Genomic DNA, 25,269 nt, shown 5'->3' on the forward strand with positions numbered 1-25,269 from the left:
GGGTGCAAAGGGGACAGGCATGAATGGGCAGATATCAGCCCTGCTGCCAGCCCTGCCAGAGCAGCCCCTGCTTGAGCAAACACTTCACTGAAGATCCCACATCTGAGCCCCTGTGTTCAGTGGAGAAGACTGAGATCTGCTGAGTCCCATCAACACTGAGCTGGAGAGAGGAGAAGGCAGGAAAATGAAAAAAGAAAAGGAAAGAAAAAATTTAAGTTATTGCTGAAAAACAAAGCACTTACACTAAACCCCCAGGAAAACAACCAACTCTGGGCACTTTTGCCATAATCTGCTTCATCTCTAAAAAAACATGAGCAAATTGTCACTCCCTTCTCTCCACACTTTTAATAGCAAAGTGAAATAGATTGGATCAAACGCAGCACTTCCAGTAAGCCACAAAACAGCAAGTATCACTCCATGAGCTTTTAGTATGCATGGGCAGGTGCTTCCCGTATGAACTGCAGCTCCACCATCACTTAGCCAGCAATTACTTTCAAAGCAGGCTGCAGCACAAATAAACCTGTGATTATATAAACGCTAATACAAAGCCAAGATAAGGGTTAGCACAAATCTAGCTACTAACACAGAAGCACAAGAAGAAAAAAAAAAGTATTTTCTTAAGCACATCCTCAGTAATCCTACAAAACGTGGGCACATTCCCCACTCTGAAAGGGCTAATCGGCCACAGGTTTGTAACACTTCCTAATGTTACTCAGCTGTAAAGTGGGGGATTCATTTTATGGTCAGAACTGGATGGGATTCAAAGCAAGGGATTATTAAAACCTGAAAGCCTCGACGTTTTTCTCCTCTTAAGGAAAGGGAGCAAGCATGTGCTTGCTTTTTTTCCTTGAATGCATTTAACAAAAAGAACATAATATGTATTTATTTTTTCTTCACACACATTTAATATTCCTCACCGCTGGCACTCAAAGGAACAAGCATAAAACATACAGTCCGTTATTCCTGTTCAGCGTTTGATTGCCACCGGCTGAGGGAGAAAGTTCTTGCTGTGAAATCTTTTCTGTGGAGAGATCACAGGCTCTGAGCATCTGATCTTCTCCCCTCTCACCAGTTAAGCCCTGTTAGCTTTGGTGAACACGCATGGAGGCAGCAACCCAGAAGTGCTCATTAAATCACACCGTTAATTCCCAAGGTGACGCCGAGCTGGGACCAGGACAATGACTCAATATGGCACCATGGTCACTCACAGAAATTAATGGCATTTTAGACATTCACATCTAATCTTCCACCAGTATTTATAGGTAAGAGATTCATATGGATTTACAGCCTCAAGGGATCCTGAGATGATCTATTCCCATCTCCCCATGCAACAAAGGCCACATCTTATCAATCAATTCCTCCCTGGCTTCTGCTTTAACTAGAGCATTTCCCTATACATCAGTCCTTCACTTAACACCTTGCATGACAGGGAACCCAGTGGGTAACACTTGATAAATTGCTTCAGTGGTTAATTATCCACCCTGTTAAAAAAAAACCCTTTATTCTATTTCCTGACAATGTATTACTTGTGGAATTATAACAGAGCTTTAATAAAATGGCCTTTTTAAACCTGTAGCTGTTGAAGAATGGCCTAGTAAGAACACAATCTCCCATTTTTATATACTTGGACAAAAAAAAAAGATGATCTAAAAGAAGGTACTGCTGCATAGAAAAGATAAGGAAGAGATGGTCAAAAATACTTCCCAGTGACACATCCCAGATAACTCATCCAGACGTACCAGTTGGCTGGGAAAGAAGACTGGTTTAATATACTGCAAAGTTACCTCAGCTCAGCAAACGGGTAACAAGAATGATAAATCCAGTGACAACAAACTCAGGCCATGGGAATTAAGACCTCTGAGATCTTCTTGGCCTTTCAAAAACACTCCTCAATCAGGCAACAAAGAGGGTCCTCCTCATAAAGAACAAGTTCTTCCTGCCAGAGCAAATCCTTCTGGACAGAGATCTTTATCTGCTCGGAATACTTGCACATCCATCTTATTGCCTAAGCAGTTATTGATGCTCTCTTCCCCATATACTTGCTCACACTGTTTGACATGAGCAGGCCCATGGCACATCCTAGGGTGCACCAGTGAGTGGTTAAAGCTCTCCAACAAAACCAGGATAATTGCTTCCAGGTCCCTTGGCCAAAAAATTAATTTGCTGGGAGATACAGAGTCACAAAACCCATCTACCGCAACCGTGCAGGTGGGAAAACTGTAAAGAAGGTACAAAAATCCCTTCTTTTGCAGAAGGTCTTATCCCAAGGCCACTCAGACCACTGAAGGAACTCCTCTTTACCATTAATAGATAGGTTGGGCAGCCCAACTCATCATCCTGTCTGTGTGAAGTATGAACTTTGCCAGGCTTACAGCCTAATGATTCACATCAACTCACAGAATGGTAGAGGTTGGAAGGGACCTCCAGAGACCATCTAGACCTACTCACCTGCTAAAGTAGGCTCACCTGCAAGTTAAACTAACTTGGAAATATTTAGGGTGATGAAAGCAAATGGAGAATCTCTTTGCTTTGGCTTCTCTTACTAAGCATCTCAGTGAGCAAAGAGTTACAAGTTCTATTTTTCTGCATGTCAAGCATCTGAAGACATAAAACAAGCCCCACATGTATAGCCTTCTTCTGACACATATAAAAAACACATCATACTTAACCCTGGCAAATAAAAAGGTTTGGGCCTCAGCCAGCATTTTAAAGACTTAGGATCAAATATTTTAGTGCACTGCCTAGGTCATTTACAATAATAATAAAAAGAAGGAGGAGAGGAGGGGAAAATAGAAAAAAGCACCTTTATTATTTTAAACAGTTCCCTACTGCTTGCCCTGCAACGTGCAAAAGCCCATGTCCCTGCTGCAACCATTCCTTTTCAACAGTGGGAACACAAGCTTCAATCTAGGCTTCTTTTTAAACAGGGTGAGATCTCAGACACCACCTCTGTCACTAGACTAAGCCAAATCCCTCAGGATGTTACGAGCCTGAAAGAGGTGAAATTTCCAAGCTCCAGAGGTGACTGCACATCACCCTGCAGCACTTCAGTGCTGGTTTGCACCTGGAGTTGGCCGTTGTCATGGGCCACAAGATGACCCAATTCCTGGCCAAGAAGCAACTGAATGGCCAGGACCCAAGCACCTGGCCAAGAACATCTATGACACAGCATCACCACAGTGCTCTCAGAACCATGGTGCATATGCTGCAGAGAGCAACATACTAATCTAGGACTTGGAGACCATGCCAGAAACAAAGCCTTTCACGTTTCCAAAGAAACAGCTTGGGAGCTAACAGCACTGATTTGGGCCATGTGATCTGAAAGCCCTCAGCTGGTTGGAGAGGACTTGGAAACTTGGCCTGTTCCAAACCAAAAACTCACAGCCACACTTTTTGCAAATGAGAGGAAAGACTTGAGCCATAAAGACACTTAAGCAACTTGTTGGTGTGAGCTGATGGTCAGGATTAAGTAATAAATAAAAGAAGGTAAGGGGATGTGGAATATAAGTGTTTCAGGACTGATAAGCCTAAACAGCAGCAGTAGTTAGAAATTAAGCAAAGAATCCCCTTTCCTTCACCATCTCCTCCTATTATAGCCCACATCTTGCAGAGGCTGCTTCATCTGACTGTGTGGCACCCCAGTTTGCAGCACGGATGCCAGGCTCTTAATTACAGAGCATTTGGGCAAAGCCAGGCCACATCCCCCCAAATGGACACACAAATTTCCCCTTTGCCACTCTGAACATCAGCCAGTAGACTAGTACTAGCAAAAGCAGAGTTTCAACTTTCCTACCCACTTTTACAACATCTGGCAAAAGGGACAATAAAGTTTTCCTCAGGAAGAGAGCAAATAAATGTTTCATTATTACTTTTTTAGGAATTACTTATACACAGCAAAAATCCTAATGGAGCAAAAGGAGTTACAGCTCAGAGCTTCCCTAAGTTTTAAACACACAGATATTCTCTTTGTTATTAATAGCCCTTCCGAGAAGCAAGTTGGCCACTCTTAAAACCTCTGTCTTCAAAACTTGGTATTATTTTTAAACCCTAGAAAGACTCCAGGCATGATAAATGCTCTCTCAAGCCAGAATCCCTCTGATTAGCATCAAAGGAATTGCTTAACATAAAGTCATTGCAACTGTAAAATGCCAAGTGTGCAGTTAATATGCTGATACTAAAAACCGAGTAATAAAGCTGGTGAACATCCCAAACCTTCTGCCAACTTATTCATGGTGTGAATATGGAAGAAAAACCCAAACCAACAACAAACAAAAAAAATCCCAGCCCACCAACACACACATACTCTCCAAGGTTTTCTACACAGCTTTAAGCTGTCAACAGATTTTAGCCTAAACAGTTTTTAAACCAAAGCAAACAACATGCATGGCCAGCTACTCTCGACTCCAGGTTCACTGGCAGCCAATTAATGTTTTACTAATTTCAGAAAGAACTAACTCCTTCCTGATTGCTGTTAGGTTACGAGGCTGTGAAACACTCTGTGTTGCTTTAAAGCAGGGGTGCCTCCCCAGCCCCAGGCAGGGATGCTGTAACAGGCGAGGAGGAGGAGGATGCTGAGGAGCTCAGCACTTCCATCAGTGCTGCTCCGGGAGCACCGAACATCCATCAGAAAGGTCGAGACTTGATTGTGTGCACCGGAGTGTGGAGGGGGCCAGGAACCCTGAGCTTGCTCTGGTGCCTGTTGGAAATTAGTCCACAGAAAGCAAGCAGGGTAAAAGGTTAATGAAATACAAGCTGAGGAAATAAAACAAGGACACAGATGACTGTGCCACAAAGCCCCGGGGCTGGCTATGCTGGCTGGAGCCCGTTCCCCAGATAAACGGCTGCAGGGATGAGGGATGCTACTGCAGTTATGAGAGCATAATGACATATGGCTGTTTCTGCCTCCCATGGTGGGGTTAACATGCCCTCACAGGCACCACCACCTAATTCCCACACAGGAACAATCCCCACTGTGCTCCCTTCTGTCCTCCATTGAGGAAGGAGCTGGAGGGTTTGCAAGGAAGGAAGCAGACATGAAAACTGGGCAACAAAAGCTTATGTGGCATAAGGTCACACAGCAAGTACTGATTTGGGTTTTCCTTGAAAGAAGCAGCAATGCCACTGATGTGATGAGACCAGAGACCTTAGAGCAGGGCAGTCCCAGGCAGTGCACATCACCATGAGTTTCAAACTCAGTTCTGGAAACCTTAATCCAATGTCTCAGCTTTAAAACACACTTTTCACTACAAAACCAAACTTAAATCGATGGGATGCTTCAAGTTAGCACCTTCATTTGGTGCCCCACATACAGGCACAATTATTGTCAGATCCATTGCCATGTATTATTTGGTGGCTGGCAACACACCACTCAAGTTTGAAATTCAAAGTAATAGTGCAAAGTTTTTAACATGGTGTGGGTTTGTTTGGTGTTTTTTTTCCTCAAAAGAACTAATTTTCCTCATGCACAAACTTTCCTGTGCCACGTGGATGTCATCACTAAGGATTTCTGTAAAGGAATAGTATTTACCAAAAAAAGGGATTGATACTCTGGGTTTCATACACAAATTATTTGAACTGAAAAAATGAGGTTTTCTAATCCAAGGGTTTGAATAAGCTCCTAGCTTGATTTCATTGAATACAGACTCCAGACCTAAACCCAACTCTTTCCAGTGTTACTTAATCAGAGTGTCCTAAAATACACAAAGAAATAGAAGGCAGGGGGAAGGAGGAAAAAAAAGCCCAAACCAACCAACCAACCCCCAAAATCATGCATTGAAGTATTCCATTACTTCCTTAATTTACTTGCAAAGGGCCTAAAATAGATAAACAATCAGAGAGACCTTCCCACCCCACTGCACAACCCATTTAAGGGCATAAATTCAAGCATATCTGTGCACTACATAAGCTGCTGTTGGACCAGTCCTACGTGTTGGGTAGAAAAACAATGTGATACTTGGAATCACTTTTACAACTGGCACTCTAAGGCAACAGACTTAGGAAAATATGAATGCAATGCAAGACTAAACCAAACAAAAGGCCTCACACAATTCACAGCAAATGCTCTGCCAGCACATCACCAGGTGAATGAAATCAGCAACCTGACAATTAGCAAAAGGAATAAATCCCCATAAAAAGCAAGTAGAAAGGAATTTTCAAGTGCATGAATACAAATACTTTGGCTTTTTGTTAGCCCTGCAATATGTTTACCCATTTCTCTGTGGCACATGGAACTCCACTCGGCATGAAAACAAATCACTGAAAGTCTTGGCAGATTAGTAAATGTCAGATCAAATTAAACCTCCTCCAAAATTATGCAGGGGCTGTACAAATTTATCAGAGTATCACAGATTCTTTGCTCTCTTGACATGAGTAGGTCAGAGCAGCCCAAAGACAAAAGGCAGCAAAATCAGAAGACTAAGGATGAGCACCCTTGGAAGGCTGTTTATTGCCAGGCTTTGTTTTACCTTTACACTCATTCAAAGAGAAATTGTTTTGGAGGTGAGTAATGCCACAGGAGATAGCAAGCAGCAAGAGAAAAAAACAGCTTTCTCTCCTTAAAGGCTCTCCCTGGCAGACTGCATAGGGCTGACTCTAACAGGAGCTACACAGCCAGTGAGCCAGGCCTGAAGTCTCTGCTGTTGTGTGCAAAGATAGCAGGGAGGTTTCAGATCCCGTGCAGAAACTAGAGATTACTGAGCATTAGACAACAGAAATGCATCCCTGGAGCTTTGCTGTTGGAAGATTCTGCACAGAGAAGGTAAAACTGTGTGCCAGCAGCATTACTTCAAGAGAGAGAGTTAAGAAGGAGAGGATCCACATTGCAAAGAACATAACTAGAATAGATGAACAAGACAAGCCAACACTTCCCCTGCACTATGCTGGCTCTCCCACCATCAGAGACACTCAGGAGAGCCATATCAACTCTGCAGCAGCACATGAACAGCTGAGCTCAGCCCAACAATCCTCACAGAGAAACCAGTCCATGCCCAGTTCAGGTGCTTTTACCACCCTTGGACAAAGATGCTGCTGGGAATCACAGAGGGCACAGGCAATAAATGACAGCCTTTGAAACTCAAGAGCACACAGGGCACTAAGGTTTGGATGTGTAAATACATCAGCCCCCTTTGTCTAATCAAGAAAAACAACTTTCCCACCACATTCCTGCCTGAGGAGAGGGGCAGGCAGGACAGCAGCAGCACTACCAGTGGCTCATCACTCTCATCCCACACTGTTGCAGCCCAAATGCCTACAGCAAAGTTTCCAGCATCTACAAGCATTTCAGAAGGATTTCAGAGGAAGTTCTTGCTCACCTCGTGGCACTCAGCAGGAACACCTTCTCCTCTCCCCAGAGCTGTGAGCTCTCACTCACCTTCCTTGGTTGTGAAGCACTGCGGAAGAAGCTACCCCAACAAACTCACCACACAAACATTTCCCTGATGGCTCCCTGATGATCTGAAGCACACACAGGTGGAGGCAATAAGGGAGAATAAGTTCAGGCTGAGTTCAATAAGTTATTTAACTCTCCAGGATTCACAGCCCCTCCCAATTGCATGAGTCCTACCCAGCACCTGCAGAAAGGCTGGTACGTACCTCTGCTACTGCACCAAGCCACAAGCAACAGGAGGTTTTGCCCTTAGAGCTTCTCTGAATGTGTGTCCAGAGCAATCCCTGCTGGGACAACCTGTGCTGTGAGAACCCTTCAGCTATGGACTTCCTCCATTTACATCACATTGTATCAGAAGCTAATGACTCATGGTACAACTAGTTCTAAAAAATACGGAAGGTATACAACAACTTGAATTCTCATTAAGAAGATAGAATCATAAACAAGAATCTAGTTATTTACAACTGCTACTAGAGCACACACTGTTTACAAAAGCAATTGTTAGGTTTCTGCAAGGCAGGATCATCTTGTGCTTTTTATTTAAGGAACACAATAGTAAAGAGCACAGGACCATTACAGCATGGAAAGCAACCATGTTTGGTGGGTTACTTTGCCTTTTTAAGGGGAAACCAGAAGCACAGTAATGTTTTATTGTTGTTCTTTCAAAATACACAAGTGAACAATATATTGCTTAAAAAAAACCCAACAATTTCTTGTAAACAACTTTAAGAGTAAAAGCAAACAATGGCTTTAAGAAATAAAAGGAATTTATATCCTGAAAGATCAAGCCATTATATGGCTTGTTGATATGAAATAAACTATTTATTAGAGCTCAAATCATTTAGGAACTATAACCACAATGATCTATAAGTAAAGATCATGGCAAGGAAACAGAACTGTAACATAAATATTTAGGCTTTCAGTGCAGCACAGAACACACACGACTTCTCAGCTGCCCAGGGGGAGAGGGTAATAGCACTGCCCCTTCCAGCAGCTACTTCAGAACAACCACAGCAAGAATTTCACTGCTTTCAGAGAAGCAAGACATTGAAGAGGACATTTTTTTTTCTTTTACAAAAAGAAACAAAGTTTTAACATTTACCCAACAGCTTTTCTTGTTAAGACTTGCAGCTTGTAAACTAAACTTCCAAAAATGTAAGCTGGAGCCAAAGCTGACACTGAAGACACGGATGTGTGTCACAGGCTGGGCTGACTGATGGGCAACTCTGCCGTGACAGCCAGCACACCAGGAACTTAATTAGAAACAAAGCAAATCAACCTGAGCTCTCAAGATGGCTCCGAAGGATGGTCTGAGAAGGAGTGAACAAAGAGGCACTGCAGTGAGTGCAGCAGTGCCTGGGGGTGCACCCTGAGAAACTCCTGTCAGTCTCATTCACTCTTACTCAAGCCTCTTCCTTGTGTCTTAAGGAGAATTAAAAACCTGCCCTGGGATTAAGTTATGGCGTGCAAGCCCGTGCTCAGCACTCCTTACCTGCTTCCTTCTCTCACTCATTCATTCCGTTTTGGGATCCCCGATCAGACAGACCAAGTGCTGGCAGAGGGCGTGATCGCAGGCTCTCCTCTGCTCCACACCTGGGCGCAGGACACTGAGCATGCTCCCAGTTCCTCCTCAGCCAGGTTTCAGTCAGGGAGGGAGAAGAAAAAAAAAGCTTTGCTGAAAGTAGATTAGAGATGGCCCAGCAGTGGATGAGCTTTATCCTGGATCCGTTTCAAAGCATTTCAACTCAAAAGGGGATAAAGCAGCGAGCAAAGTGCACGCAGCCGGAGCTTGTTTTAGCAACTGGCTCTAAATCAACCCATACAAAAAGGTCTTCAGAGCAAAACAGGGGAGATCTGGGTCCCATTTCAGGTGCTGGCAAAACACACCTGCATGTATGGTTGTGCCTCAGTTTCTCATCTATAAGGAGCAGATGTGGCAGCCTGGTTTATGCCTCTTCTTGCTCTCCTTGCCTGTAGCACATTTGGATAATGCACAGCCTTTTACAAGGCATTTTTACAATACCTAAGACAACAAGGCCTCGACCTCTATTACAGCTGCTAAACAGTATCACGTTGCTTGCATCACTGTAAACCCAGAACTTAGGCAAATAAGGAACAGCTCCCAAGTGACTGTCAAGAAAAAGGCCTCCTCCAGTATGCAAACAGCGTCAGCAATATAACCACAGCTGCTGGAGCCAAGACATGAAATCTTATAGATGAGAAAGGGAAATGGGCAGAAGATGAAAACAGCAGGCTGCTCCCCTGCAGCTGGAAGTGCACATTTGGTTCAGGGACTACTGCTTCCCTGGAGTCGAAGGTTGCCAGAAGTCTTGCACCAGAATCTGATCCAGTTTCCATACATCTTCCTTACGTGGCCTGTACTCCGGCATGAAAACCCACACTTGGCTGGACAGCCACTGCTCTCCCGGTTGGAGGGCTCGCTCTGCCCATTTCACAGCAGGATCCCCATGACATGTCCCATATCACACTCCAGGTGAAAATCCTCAATCACTTACATTCTCATAAACGTACTATTTATGTACAACACCAGTGCCAATCTGGCCAGACGGCCGGGATGGGGACCAAGGCTCCGACAGATGCCCGCACAGTGGCTGGCATCCCCACCGGCTGGCTGGGACAGATCTGGCACAGTGCCTTGCACATCTACCTACAGAAATATCAATGTTTAGCATATCTGACTGGTAAATGATGCCATTTCTCCAGGTCTTCCCAACTTGTGAATATGCCCTTTTAATTGAGTTGAGACTCAAAGGGGTGCAGAAGAAGCCCAGCCACACCAAAGGTAGGTAACTGAAGACCAGTATAATCAGTACTCCAAATTTAGGGACCCCTAGCAGAAGCTATCAGCATGAATACAGGTAACAAATGACTCTTCCCTCTCCTTTCTTCAGGTGTCCTCTGGTGCTCACAAAACCTGTGATATCAGACTGTTTCCTTTTACTGTGAAATTTAGCACAAGTTAAACTGCCCAAAGAGCAAACTGAGCAACAGCAGGCTGGCCTGGAGGTTGATGGAGCTTAGCAGTAGAGGTGAGGGTCACTCTTCAGCAGAAGTCACATGCCACCCCCCAAGGACTGGGGCCACGGTCACTATAGAGCACTGCTGAGCAACAATCAGGCAGCCCCAGGCTTCATTCACCACAGCACAAGCAGAGGTCAGAGTCTAGTACTCAAAAAAAAAACTAAACTAATGAAATTCAAAGAGATTCAATTTAAATTGGATCTTTCTTTACAAAGACCCAGCAAAGTAGCCCAAGAGGACATGTCAGTTTCCACCAGAATGGCTGTGGTCTCCTACTGCTCCATACTGAACAGAAAGGCCAACCCACCCCATGTGTGTGGACTCAGGATCCTTGTGCAACCACCATCCTTTGGAGCCTATCTCTTGCCAGGCCTAAGTTTTCAGATAAAGGAATAGTGACAGACTGTTTTGAGTACAAGACCATTTGGTGATCCTGTTCAGGCCCTTTCTTTTTAAGTTCTTATTTTCCACAGCTTGTAACTTTCTCACAAAATGAAATCAAGGCACAGCTCAGAGCCACCCAACATGCTAGGATGACAGCAAGTCCACCCAGAGCTGGGCACATGCCACTTGAGCCAGGAAAATGAGGAACCTCCAGGCACTCCAAGCAGCAAAGGTGCACAGTCTGTCTCTAGTACCTACATTTACAACGCTGACATTAACAACTTGGCAAAGAACAAAATGTTTCCACAAAGAAGCTAACTGCAGTTCTCCAGCCTTTTGCCTTTGAAAAGTCAATCACTACAGTGAAAAGTTTTATCAAGTGCAGCAACAAAATAAACTTGGAAATAAAATCTTATGCACTTGTACTAGGAACTTTCAAAGCCATGCTGTTCAGCACACCAGACTGCCAAAACCTACCCAGTCCCAAGACGCTCAGTTCTGAGCAAATACAGCACTGAACTTCTCCTTAACGACTTCAGTGCTGCCAAGATTGATGATTTTCACACATATCTGTTGGTTTTCTAAAAAAAACTCAGCTCCTGGAGTCACATGATAAAGTAGGAACATGCACTTTTATTAAGGGAAGGCAAATTAGCTCATTTTTGCCCAGGTAAGAAAATAAGACCATCCAGTGTGGTCTTAAAAACCTCCAGGGATAAGGCTTCTGCCACCTCCCTGGGTAACCTGTTCCAGTGCCAGGTATATTGTCAGGTACCTGATACTGAGAGATCAGAAGGTTAGAAGAAAGCACTGGTTAGGCCACACCTTGAGTCCTGTGTCCAGTTCTGGGCCCCTCAGTTTAGGAAAGATGTTGAGTTGCTGGAACGTGTCCAGAGAAAGGCAACAAAGCTGGTGAGGGGTCTGGAGCACAGCCCTATGAGGAAAGGCTGAAGGAGCTGGGATTGCTTTCCCTGGAGAACAGGAGGCTCAGGGGAGACCTTATTGCTCTCTACAACTACCTGAAGGCAGGTTGTAGCCATCTGGGGGTTGGTCTTTTCTCCCAGGCAACCAGCTCCAGAACAAGAGGACACAGTCTCAAGCTGCAGCAGAGGAAGTTTAGGCTGGATGTTAGGAAGAAGTTCTTCACAGAAAGAGAGATTGGCCATTGGAATGTGCTGCCCAGGGAGGTGGTGGAGTCACCATCACTGGAGGTCTTTAGGAAGAGACTGGATGGGGTGCTTGGTGCCATGGTTTAGTTGATTAGGTGGTGTTGGGTGATAGGTTGGACTTGATGATCTTGAAGGTCTTTTCCAACCTGGTTTATTCTATTCTATAAAACAAACCTTTACATTACAAAAGTAGAGAAGTCCTAGAGCTGAAGGACACCTCAACAGATGCCATTGCTTTAAATTATGGGAGGCAGGGGACAGTAAGTAAGCTAAATGATTACTTCTCTCTTTTTTTAACCTTATCTTGTGATTTACACGACCATTTGAGTGTTGGTATTTTTCACCTCAGAAATTTATGCTGTTGGCAATTCTAAGCAGGAAATAAATTCAAGGAAATTATGAGCTCTCTGCCATTGCTTCAATAATGTGAAACAAGGTCACATGCACAGAATAAACTCCCAATTATTCCTTCAGCTCTTCCTGTCACAACAGAGTGTTTTATTTAAAAATAATTAAAAGAAAATAACAAATTAAACACAATTTAGAGAGCTGTAAATGCACAGAGGAACGGGTCCGTGTTCCACTGTAAGATCTTCTCTCTCAAACTCTAATATTTCCATTGTGCTGCCAGGCCAAATCCCTCAAATTCTGAAGTAAAACTCCCATGGAAAGTCAAACAACATTGGTGGTTGATTCCTGCTAACTCTAAGCCTCCTTGGGAGCTGAATGACTTCTAGAATTATGAAATAATAATAAAACATTAACCCTTGCTCTCCTCCACCAGATGTTTTTAGCTTCTACACCTCTACAGGTCTCTCCAGCCCAGCTCTTGCTCGGGCAGCACAGCACTGATGCTGAGGATGCAGCCCAGCTCTGACAGCCAGGGGCCATGCCCATGGCACTGGGGAGGACATAGAGGGCTCCTTGTCAGTGGGACCTTGTCAGAATGGCTCTAGTGTGGAGAAGGTAAGAGGTGGCAAGGCAGCACTGGCAGGAGGCAGTCACGCTGAAGGTGAGCCCCAGGCCAGTTCAGTGGCTGGTGCTGAGTCTCTCTATTTGTACATGAGGAGTTTGTGGGGGTCAGAGGGACCAGCTCTGGCCACAGCCCAGAGCAGATGACAGCCTGAGTGTAGTCAGTACAGCAGCTCCAGTGGGAGAGCCTCCAGGGTGCTCCAAACTGTGCTGAGCACAGGCTGCCCAGGCTGATGCTCATTTGCTGTTCTCCCACTCATTTCTTGGGCTGTCCTGTGGAAGGGCAGTTTAAATCATTCCTACAGCTCACAATGGATTTGCTTCCACCTTGGCCTGGGACCCCTCAGCCTCAGGGAAACAAAATCAAGAGTTCTTTTCTCCTTTGCATCTGATCCACTTGGTAAAGGACCAAAGCTCCTCCATCTTGTCCTGACCCACAGTTGAGCCACCTCCAGCACTGCAGGAGAGGGGCAGTTTGGATACCTCCTGCTTCTCACAGCAACGGGACCGCCAAGCTGCTCGCTACCCAAGTTTGCCGCTCCTCCGGTGACAGCCGGATTCTTCCCACAGCAGAAGGTGGCTCGGAGCGCTCCGTGTCCTCACGTCAACTCTTCACCCTGTCTCATTAAGACGTTCCCCCCACCGCCCCCTCCTCGCCGTTAACCTCGTGGAGCACTAATGGGCTCCTTTGCAAATCCGGTGCGCTTTGGGTAGAGCTCGGCGGGCTCGAAACACTAATATGCTCATGCATATATGGGAAAGCAAGTTTTAGCCTAAATAGAAGTGGCAGCTTCTAATTTAAGACTGTATAATTTGACTGCCAGGCACAACAAAAGCTACCTACTTCCCATGTAGGCAAACAGCCTGCTATAATGCCTTCTCAACACGCAATTTCGAATCAAGGCCATCAACTTCTGCGTTACACAGAGTGTATAAAGTCTGCTGTGCTGCTAAACCCCTTCTGCTGGGGCTCACTCCCCAGCAGCCCTGTTGTATTTTTTATGGATGAAATTCCACTCCCTCTGCCAATGCCTTCAACCAGTTGCCCACAGCAAGATTTGCATTAAATTATTTCACCCACTGTCAGGCTGCTCAGAGGAGCAGGCGCAAGGAAACAGGCTGAGGGGAGGCAGCCAGGGACCAGAATCCTATGTTCAACACACACATATCTTCCTTATACATATGTCTGTGTCTTTATGTGTGTACATGCATATGCACACATCTCCTTGCATCACTGTAAAACACATTTAAGTCCTGCACACTGTCCTGCAGCCAACAGTCAGTGACATGCACTCAAGACCCTAACAGCCCCAGCTAAGCTCCAACCATCCCACACGCTCAGTTGCAGCCAGTGGGCTCCCACAAACCCCCACTGAGGGCAATGCTGCTCCACTCCCCAGGCAGAATCAGGACCTGCTACACTTCACATTGCACCTTTTCCTTGATGAAACACAGGAAATCAAAGCTTTCCACTTCCAGGCGCTGGACCCCAGTCTGAACTGCACACAACCTCACCCCAGTGGGAAGCATCACCACATGGAGATCCAGAGCATGATGCACACAGCTTTATCCGCTTTATTTTTCAACCTGCTGAATTACTAAAATATGTTTAGCTGTTATACATGGACCCCAGATCCATAATCCCACCCTCAGCAGCTGTTACATTTGCTGTGGTATTTACAGCAGATGTTATGGCTCCATAAAAAGATAAAACAATTGAGACTTCCGAAACTGGGGCTGGGGGAAGGCGAAGCAGAGCCCAGGCCCTGCACGCAGCTGCATGGACAATTGGCTGCATGTGCAGCACCAACACATGTGGTAAAGAGCCATGTCACAGCAAACAGCAGTTTAAGAATATTTCAAGTGTTACCACAGTGGCATTAAAAAGCTATCAGCTTCCTGCAAGTCGAGCAGCAGAGACTGAAATTTAGTGTTTAAAGGATGATTAAATAAAAGTGACTTAAATTATACATTCTACTTGTTGGAAGTGACACCATTTAAAACATACCAGCCACCCTCTGTTTCCCTGACACTGATTGCTATCAACCAAAAGATGAGCATTTTCTTACAGGTACTCAACCACTAAACTAGAGCTTTATAAATCAGAGCTCATTAAAATTTTATGCATTACAAATAGAGTAAAAACTGTGCATTCTGTGGGCCACCTGAGAACAGTTAGAGAGTCAAAAATGGACATCTGATGCCTGCAAACCTGCCTGCTCTCTATTAAGGCTGCTAATCGAGGCACATGAAGCTTGGAGCTGTTTTACAGCGGATTCACAATCAAGCATTTGCTGAGCTGGTGAATGACCCAAGACAGACTCGGGACCTGTCGTTAATTCTTCATGTGGAGCTCTGTAAACTGAAGCTCTGTTAAGCTGAAGCTCTGTTAAGCTGACACAGATAAATTGCCTCTTTCTCCTTGATAAATATACAGAGCGACTTGCAAGACGTTACCTTTCAGGTTTCAAAGACGAGGAGCTGTTTGATTTTCTCAGCTAGCAAGGACTGTGCTTTACTGGGAGCAAGAAGAGGAAGGATTGCCCAAGGCCATGAAAACAGGGGAAGCCCCTTCCACATCTACCCAAAGCACCCAGCCCCACTCCCAGGAGCCAGTTTGGTTGACCCAAATTCCTGAGAAACCAGCACTCCTTGCAACTGGGGCCACACTGTGGTCTTGTGACCAGATACCCCAACCCAGAGCACCTCAGTGTTTGCCTTTGCATAGAACAGAAATAGTTCTGGAAGTGTGAGCAGTAGACACCAAGCTTGCAAGCTTCACAGCAAGCTGAGACAAGTCAGCCTCCTAAAATGGCTTGAGAGCAAGGGTTTAGCTCTTAATTTTAATCCCATGAAGAGACAGTGAGATTTTCCAGGTGAAAACAAGCCCTTACCCAGCACTTCTAACCCACAGGGCTCCAGGCAATTTGCAAGAGTCACTGACTCCTCTTTTTCAATAGGGAAAATGAAGCACAAGTCTCTTAAGCAGCCCTGGGACAAGCCGCTTGTGATGGCCATCCCCTTGCACTGTGTTGTTGGCCACCAAGGTCACGGTCCCTTCCTTACACCACACACTTGCTTTAGTAATCTTGACAAGCAAAGTTTTGACGCATGGCAAAACGTGCTCCTGGACCAAAAATAAACCTAGCAAGTGACAGTGGAAGTGCTCAAACATCCAAGGGGTGATGGCTGGAGCTGTGGCAGGGGGAGTGAGGAAGGGGGAGCAACTTGCTGCTGCATTGAGTCCATGAGAGCAAAAGCCTTCAAAATCTTTTCTGCCTTATGGTCTCATGCAGGATGCTCAACTCTCCAGTCCAGTGACAAGTGCACATGAAGGGATTAACTCAGCAGTATGACAACAGACAATGGAATTCTGCATGGACATCTCACTAACTTCAAAAAAGGCCTTTTAAACATGATTCTTCCCCTTCTCTGAAATCTGCAAGCCAGAAAAAGCAGTATTGATCTTACTGCCTGGCAGAAATAAGAGAGAGACTAAGCACATAGATCTTATGGAAGGAGTCTACAAGAAACCTCTTCATTCAAACAAGTACCCTTACAAAATGCTATGAGGAGAAAAAAAAGGGAAAGGGGGGGTGGTCATAAAAAGGCAAGCCTGTTTCTGCATCTTTGCTGTTAGTTTGCTCTTCCCTGTACTCACAGGAGCACAGAGCATCACAGAATCAGGAGAAGAGGCTGAGAGGAGAGTAAGGAGGAGAGCTGAAGCTGCTAGCATAAGACAGAAGGAGAGAAGCAGCAATGCAAACAGCAGCAAACATAAACAGTGACTCACGACACAGCAAATAAACAGCACTCTAACAGTTTTTGCAATTATAATTCAAACCAAAACAAACAAGAGTGACAGCCCAGCACAACAAAAGGAAGGATGGCAGTGATGGAAGGGACTCCACCACATTAACATCTGTTGCTCTCATAACATCCCAAACATCTCTCTCCAGAACAGAGAGGGAAAGAAAAATGCATGGGACAGAAGCAATTTCTTGTGATCTACATCTGTGCTTGAAGTTTTCATGACTGCACTGAGAGTAGAATTTATATCCCAAAGCCATGCCACAGCCTACAACACTGCTACTGGATTTGACCCCTGGCCCCTGGAAGTACCTCTAGCATCAGAAATAAAAAGACCAGCTTGGTGGGTTAATGAGTGAAATAGACCTTGTGTCGTGGATGGATGGACAGAAGGTAAGAGAGCGGGGGAGAAATCACACCATCAGCAAGAGGTACCTGGTCTGCAAAGGCTCCAGTGAAGTAGACTCACAATTTCTTTTGCTATTGCTTTTTCACCTTCTTAGTGTTAAAAACTCTCCCTCAGTCCACACTTTGATTTCCCTGAAAAAAAATATTCCAAGTATTTTCCCCCAGTGGGTACTAAAAGCTGATCATCATCCTTTTTACAGAAATCTTTTATGCATCAGAAAATCTATTGCCTGCACTCAGACTTGTATTTCCAAATACAATTCCTTCAGCTCTCCCTCTGCAGCCTCATTTGCCAAGCCTCCCATCTGTGCAGATCATCTCCAAACTCAAAAGCATGACCACTTTATTCCAGCCTCCCACTGCCCACCACCCCTCAGTGCAGCAGGAGGCAATTATTGGCCTTGTCTTAAGCACAGTGCTTCTGTAATGATGACTCAGAGAGAAATCTGACTCCTTAAACCTCAGGATCATAGTATCACTCAGGGTTGGCAGGGACCACAAGGATCATCTAGTTCCAACCCCCCTGCCATGGGCAGGGACACCCCAGGATGCTCTTGACTTGTCTGAACTGACCATCCACAACAGTCCCCATCACCACCTACCACCTTGTCTGTTGTTTCTCCTGTTGGATTCGGTCACTCAGCATCTGCTGTCTCCAGAGCTGCCACCACACCTTTCTCTTCCTAAACCTCATCACGTTGGTGCCTGATCAGTTTTGCTGTTCACCACAACACTCTGAAATTCTGCTCCTAATCTTTCACCTCATCAGCAGTTCCTCTTGTGAACTAACCAAGTACCCCATTAAAAAAAGGGATGTTGGCAGACTTGTCCCCCCTTCTCCCTTTTGTTTCCCCCTCCTTTTTTTCTTTCCTTCTTTCTTTTTTAAATCACCTTTTTTTTTCCCTGGGCCCCATTCTCATTCTCCTCTTTGCTCTGGAACATTTTTTGAAAAAAATCAGGGTGAGATTCTCTGTCCACAATTTTTTAGGTCTTTTTACCTCCAATTGATGGTCTGGAGTGTGCTTGGCTTTGCTTCTCTTACCACCACATCCCTGAGGGACATCAAGAGCAATCACCCCTGATCAAGACCATGAGGACAACTCATGAGTTTCCTCCAATCATCTAGAATAATTTCACTAAGACCAACTGAGACAAGCATGGGATAATCTCTTCTCTATCCATATTCCCTTACCAACCTTATTTACATACAAATGCGTATGTAATTAGCACCACACTTTTGTCAGGACTGCAGCAAAGGAAGGATGGAGTACATCTGCCTCCTGCAACCCCTCATCTCTCAGGCCTTGTTCTGCTCCTCTGTGCCCTCTCTCACTCATTCCACTTCTTTTCTGAAGAGCTTCTCCCAGTTTGGAAGCCTTCAAATAAATATTTGTTCCACTAGAGGGCACAAAGACAGTTTCTCCTAAACGAAAACTGTCAGAAGGATTAACAAAATAATTGTTAACATCTCACCAAAGGCATCTCCAACTCCAAGAAATGAACGCTTAACTGAGATGCAGTTTCAGCTCCCCAGCTTCTACAGCACCATCAACATCTCTAACAAGTAGAGATCTAAAACCTAGAAATCTAAAAGTGATACTATTCTTAACAAGATCTCCTATACAACCCCAAGCACTCGATCCAGCAATTTCTGTGCTGCCCACAATTTCTCGTTAGGCACAGACCTCACTATTAACACAGCAACAGAGACAGAAAAATCTATCCTAGTGATTTCTATGTTCAACTTATCCAAAATCAGCTTCAAGTTGGAACTTTTAAAATGCTTTTTCCTAGATCAAGAGAAATTCTCTACCAACAAAGATCTTCTGTTTTCAGTTTAAAGTATCTCAGATCGTGATAAGTCACCTCCTGACCTGCAGTTTCTACGCCGAAAAGATTTTAGCCTTTAAGGCTCTTCTACACAATCCAGTTTTTCCAGCTCTATTGCTTGTCTTGTAAAGTTCTTACAGGTTGTATCTAACCATGACACCTTAACCAGTTCCTCACCAAAGAATGGTGCTGGTCCATAAAAGCACATAAATGCCAACAGGAAAGAATTCAGGCCAAACACTTGGTTACACAAACTCAACGAGTGGGTCAACAGCAATAATTCCAGAGCGTTATGTACACTGACAACACCCTTCCCCTTAGGGTCCATCAGATCCCCAGCCCCACCAACAGCTTCAGGTACAGCAAGCCTCCTGTGAACTTACCTTTCTGACTCCTGTAATCCTGACATCCTGCTCTTTCAGGGCCCAGGCCAAGGAGATGAGCCAGTGCTTGGTAGCCCACTGGTGTGCGGGTGCCCACACGCACACCCACGCTCCCCTCCATGCCTGGCTGCCTTTTGACTCGCACCCACTGCTCCAGCCTGAGGGCAGTGAGGTTTGCTCTCTGCCTGTGGATCTCCACTTACTGGAAGGATTAGCTTGAGCTTAGGCAGCCCAGAGACTTTTGCTAATGGAAGAAGAGAGACAATAGCGATACGCAGGTGCTTCCTCCCATTTAAAGTGTTTACTTGTGCAGCTCAACACAGTGACGCTATTGTGGATTAGATCTGCATGCTGCTTGACAGAGTTCAAAAGGTAGCACGTAACAAAAGGAACCCCAAAACACTGCTTATTAAATTAAAGTTTTGAGGGTGGTGGGTTTTTTTTTTCTTTCCTTTTAAACTCTGCTTCCTCTCCCAATGCCAAGTGAGAGGGTTTTTCCAGCCATACAATAAAACCAGTTTCAAATGGGAAGTGATACATACTACATGAAAACAAATCAAAAGGGAATTTATCAGGGTGTCTCCAAGTCTATGCAGCAGCTCTTTGTGCCATGGAATGGGCAACTCTGTCAGCTAGCAGAGGGCTGAACTCTGTCAATGAGGGCTGAACTTGAGACTGTTGTAACTGCACGTGCTCTGAGAAGAATCTAAAAGATCAAGAGGGAAGGTAGGGTATAGTAAGCCACAGCACGAGCTAAGGAAAACATCAGATCAAAAGAGGAACAAAGGCCTATTTGTTTTATGAGATAAAGCAAGAAGTTCAGCTGTATTCCAGGGTATACCATTTGGATTAGGACCAACACAGGGAGGAAGAAAATAAATAAAATAGGAGTATCTGATTCTAGTTTTGTTGTTCTAAGCTTACATTACATGAATCAAGATGTTTACTAGAGGTGCCAGGCACTCAAATCCATGGTTGGACCTTGTACATAGGAAATATCAGATGTGTTGTTCCCTCTACAGCCAGTGAAGGCTCAAGGTTACTCAGGACCTAAGAGTGCAACAATAGTAATGATAACAGAAAATGTCAAGACACTTTTTTCTAGTATCTAAATTAACTCAGAAATCCAACTTTAGAGGCAGTGGTTTGTGTAAATGCATCACCTTTTGACTGTTTGTGAAGTTTCAGATTAAATATCCTCATATTCAAGATTCTGCAGTTTAAGACTGCACCTCCTTTCCACGTAAAACTGCACCACAATGCTGAAATCAGCCACTCATGTTCTGATCCAGACTCCTTCTTAACATCAAAATAAACAGAATTGAGTTCTTTTGTCAAAGTGCCACACAATTTTGCCCTCTCCTTGTGGTCACAGATGCTTTAAATGTGCTTCCATTGATTCTCCTTCTTGGTGAGGAGGAGAGAGGAATTTCTGGTTGTAAAATATCTTAAATGTCAAAACCCCAATGAGTCTTTACAAGATCTGTTGCTGCACTTCCTCTGAGGCCTCAAGGAGGAGGGCAGGCAGGTGCCCAGGACATTGCTGAGGACTCCCAACATCCTCCAGTACAGTGATGCAAGACCAGGGCTTTCCTTCAGCCCTCCTCCTGCCTCCTGGGACCAACACCATCATGTGGGTATGCCAAGCTCTCCGTGGTTCAGCAGGGTTATGGGATTGGGTGGGACAAATTGGGAAGAACATTAGGAAAAGCTTAGCCAAAGCTCTTAGTATGATGGCAGAGGACAAGCTCTGCCTTACAAATATCAGCTACAAGATGATAGCTCAGTAGGGAAGCATACTTCTGCAGAATCCTGGGTTCTTTTTGTGTTTTAAACGACTGAGAACAGAAGAAGGCATTCACCCCAGGACTGCAGCCTGAAAGACCTGAACGCTGCAAGCAGCAAAGCACAGAAGTTGGAAGCAAACAACTGGAACCGGCAAGAACAACAAACTAAAGGTTTTCCTTGTGGCAAATGAGGCTTTCAAACCGCCTAGCGGTAACACCATGTTGGAAACTTTGTTGCATTACTTTTGTGATTCCTCCCAGCAACAAGAACAAAACAGATCTGAGCTGTAATCAATTTCTTACAGCCTTATATAAACATTATAGGAATTCTGTCTTCTGTAATACTTCTCGCTCTCAAGGCTGCAATAAATGTGTCAGTTACAAGCCTGCTGCCACTTTCTCTTCTATCTTTCTGTCTCAAGTCACTGCTTTTATTTCTTTTAAGCTACCAGTGTAACCACTTCCAGCTTCAACAAACACTTTAAACGTAACCTGTAGCTAAACTCCAGGCAGAATGCAGTATTTGCATTCACAGGGGAGGAATGCAAAGGGAAGCTATTTTGCACTGCTAACACCACCCTCCTTTCATCTACAATCTTTCTCCAGTATCAGTAAAGAGAATTCTGGCAGCAAACCTCTCAAACAACAACTCAGAGAGAACTGGGTGACAATGCTCAGCTTTATGAGGAGCACGTACCAATAAATATCCATCATTTGAAGGCAGAGACCTTCTAAGAGACAAATCACTCCCCTTTAGGACCACACTTCAGCCTGTCCTCAGGCCCTGACCAAAACATCTAACACAGCAGACTAAGGCATAACTATTGTGCTGGATCCCACGTTGAGTGCCAACTGAGAAGCTAACTGCCTGGGAACATTTTAGGGTCAGGACTCAAAGTGGAACTTGAACTGGGCCCATAGCTATTCAGGAAGCTCTCACAAAGCTGCATGTCACTTAAGCACTGAATTGTCTTTCTTCAAGCCATAGTTTGTCCCATGGATGGCCACAGGTTCACCTAGTCTGTAGTCACATCTCAAGGAACAGCAGCAGCAACTGCTTTGGGAGGAGTGCTAGGAGAAGTGCACAGTGGTGCTTCCACAGGACAGTCTCCAGCTGGCAGAGGCTGTGGCTCAAGCCCTACCTGAGCCTGAGATATTATCTTGGTATAGCCCTGGTTGGGTTTCTCCCTGTTCTCTTTTTGTTTCATCCAGGGAATGGCAAATTCACACCACTAAGATGAAGCACTAGGGAGAGTACAAAGCAGGGTAGGGTGGGGAAAGAAGAGACACCTGAGCTGATTTCTAAGGATTTGTATCCTTTGAACACTTCACTCATGCATAGTTGAAAGGACTCTACACTACAAGAAAGTGGAATCCTCTCTCATTTTTCCACTACCAAAGCCATCACGTGAAGGATGCAGTCACATGAGAGCTCTGGGGGAGGTTGGCAAACTTTTAGAATCTACTGAGAAGCAAAGTAAACTACTACTGACAGCCAGTGGGCCAGAGATCAGGTTCTGGATCCTCTTGAGAGGATCCAGAAAAAATAAGCCAGCCTTGACCCAGCATCAGGGGAGGCTCAGAGGAGCACATGAACATATTTTATTTCACACTAACCTCCAGCTGACCAGTTAGGCAAATAAACCTCTGCTCATCCTAAGCACACTTCCACAAACTGAGGGAGAATTTAGACAACTTCACAACACAGCCAAACCTGCTGATCACTGCATTGAGACTGAAAGCCAGGGTTTCAAGAAATGAAGAATTAAACAGGCAAGAATGGCACTCACAGCCCATCAAACAAGTGAAACTGCATCCAAGAGAAGTAATCCAAGCTTAGAAGAGAAAAGGGATAAAAAGTACTGAAGAAATTTGATGTGTCATCATGATCATTTCCTTGTGGGCAGAGAAGCAGCATTTGGTCCCCAGAGAATATATCCCAGAGGTGCAAGACACAGGGAGCAACACACAGCTACAGCTCCATCACCAGCTCAACAGGGACCAGAAACAGCAGTTCCTACAGGGAGCACCACAGGGTCTGTAGAGCAAGTCTTATAAGAAGTGGCTGAAGGAACTGGGAATGCTTAGTTTAGAGAGGAGGAGGCCGAGGGGAAACCACATTGCTCTCTACCACTCCCTTGAATATGGCTGAATGGCCACAGTGGTGTTGGGTTAATGGCTGGACTGACTCTTAAGGGTCTTTTCCAACTGAAATGATTCTGTGATTCCACTGACAGCCTGTATGCTGTAGAAAGCACCATGAACATACTCTGCATGAACAAACAGCATCTGCCCAATAAAAAGAACAAACCAGGATGTATATATGATGCCTGGACAGTCCTCAGTGCAGGAGGGCTCTGGCAAACCTTGTTTCCAAGTAACACACTTTCATATTACTGTACCTCTGCTCCTCTTGGGGCAGGGGCTCCTTGGGGGCAAGGACTGCACCTTCACGAATGGATTTGTACCATCTGCTGTGCTCAATTCTCTGAAGGCTCCATTACTGATGCTATTTAGAAACTGCTGCCATGAAGACAGCACACTTAAACCTGATTTCAGCTTCCCCTTGCTTAAATCAGTGTAGCTCAGACATTCGCTTCTCACTAAAGCCTGCAGCACCAGGTCAGATGAGCTTTGCCAATACTAATAAGCAAGCTTGATGTAAACCCTACCATTTGGTAACTGATTTAGTTAGGAAGGCAATGCACCTAAACAGCCACAAGATTTCTACAGTAACAGCAACATGGGCTTGTGAAAGTGCATAATTCAGTCAAAGGCAGGAATGGAAGTCAACCTCTAAAACCTTACATCAACTTCAACCAACAAGCTTCTGCAGCTCAGAGCAGCACCTGTGCCATGCCCTCTGCAACACTGAGGCAAAGCAGAACTTCATACAGCTGACCCCAAGCAGCAGAGATGATCCAGCCAAAAGCATACTGCTCCCCAGGGCAGGTCAGAAGAAGCACAATACAAGACAAGTGAAAAAATAAAGATAATTTTCAGACTTTCCCTTCCTTGGATACTTGCCCACCCCTACTACCTCTCCTGACTGCCCTACCCATGGCTCAAGATGCTGCCCACTGACATGGCCAAGGTTTGACCTGAGTTTCCCGTCCAAACTGTTCAGCTCAGGCCTCTGCAACACCGGAAGCTGCAAACCAGCAATGCAGAGGAGTCACTGCTTCAGTGCACTGATCCATACAGACAGCAAGAGGCAGGGAAAGGAGGAAAAAAATGCACTAAAAATTCTTTTGACAGGGTGAAAAATGAAAGCAAAGTGAAACACAACTCAATCTGTCAAAACAAAATCACAGCAAACCCACTGAAAAGAAAAAACCACCACACAGCTCAACTCACATTTTCTAGTAAGCAATAACTGCTACATTTGTTTTCTTGAAGATAAGCGGGCAAGTGAAGTTTGTCAGACAACACTGAGCAGATCTGAAAGGTAATCACATCAGAAGTGCAAAGGATCAGATTCTGCAGTGGCTCTCAACACAACCAGGGACATCAAGGACTTGCTTGCTTCCACCTTGCAATTCTTCCAAAAGACTCTCCAATAAGTTTTTACAATTGCACTGTTGAGTAGATGGATGGACTCCATGTGCCTGATCAAGACAGAGCTTTGCCCTTTCCCTCTGAGCTCACCATTCAAAAAGGAAGAAAGATGATGCTCTTAGCAGCAAACAAGTCACAAATTGGCATAGCAAAAGGTCCCACACAGCGTCGTTTTGGTCAGGCTAATAAAGGTCAACCTAATATTCAGAGTACAGAGAAGCCATTAACCTGGTAAGAGAATCCTAACAATGTTACCTAGAGGCTATTGTGAGTGGTGAGACAGCTTGTAATTAGCTTAGGTGGGACAACCTAATTATTCATGGCCTGAGGAAGCATCTCCCAATGCAAGAAAGGAACAAGGTATATATTTATAGTTCTTTCCTGATAAGTTCATTAGAAGCTCTCAGAGATGAATGACCACATCACTTGACTGTTTCCTTGCAACCTGGAGATGCAAGCAGTGATGAGTGAGTGAGCCAGGAGAACACAGGCAAGGGCTGTGTAGGGCAGGAAGAGGCGGGGGGGAAATGAAGGAGGAAAAA

General features: G+C 44.9%; 1 protein-coding gene across 25 annotated transcripts in view; it reads right to left on the minus strand.

Annotated features, from left to right (window-relative positions):
- Positions 1–25,269, minus strand: part of MAGI1 (membrane associated guanylate kinase, WW and PDZ domain containing 1) — a 372,565-nt gene that overhangs the window by 302,449 nt on the left and 44,847 nt on the right. Inside the window, exon 1 of one of the 25 annotated variants that reach the window (XM_068154298.1) lies at positions 19,383–20,284. The exons of the other annotated variants lie outside the window; for them this stretch is intronic. Within the exon in view, the coding sequence (XP_068010399.1) occupies positions 19,383–19,503 (121 nt within the window). The 5' untranslated portion in view covers positions 19,504–20,284. Of the gene's footprint in view, positions 1–19,382; positions 20,285–25,269 lie in introns of those variants that run through there. 25 annotated transcript variants of the gene reach the window in all.

This window comes from Melanerpes formicivorus, unplaced genomic scaffold (genome assembly GCF_026170545.1).
Source record: "Melanerpes formicivorus ecotype bairdi unplaced genomic scaffold, bMelFor1.0.p_v2 SCAF_28, whole genome shotgun sequence".
In the NCBI taxonomy this organism is placed as follows: Eukaryota; Metazoa; Chordata; class Aves; order Piciformes; family Picidae; genus Melanerpes; species Melanerpes formicivorus.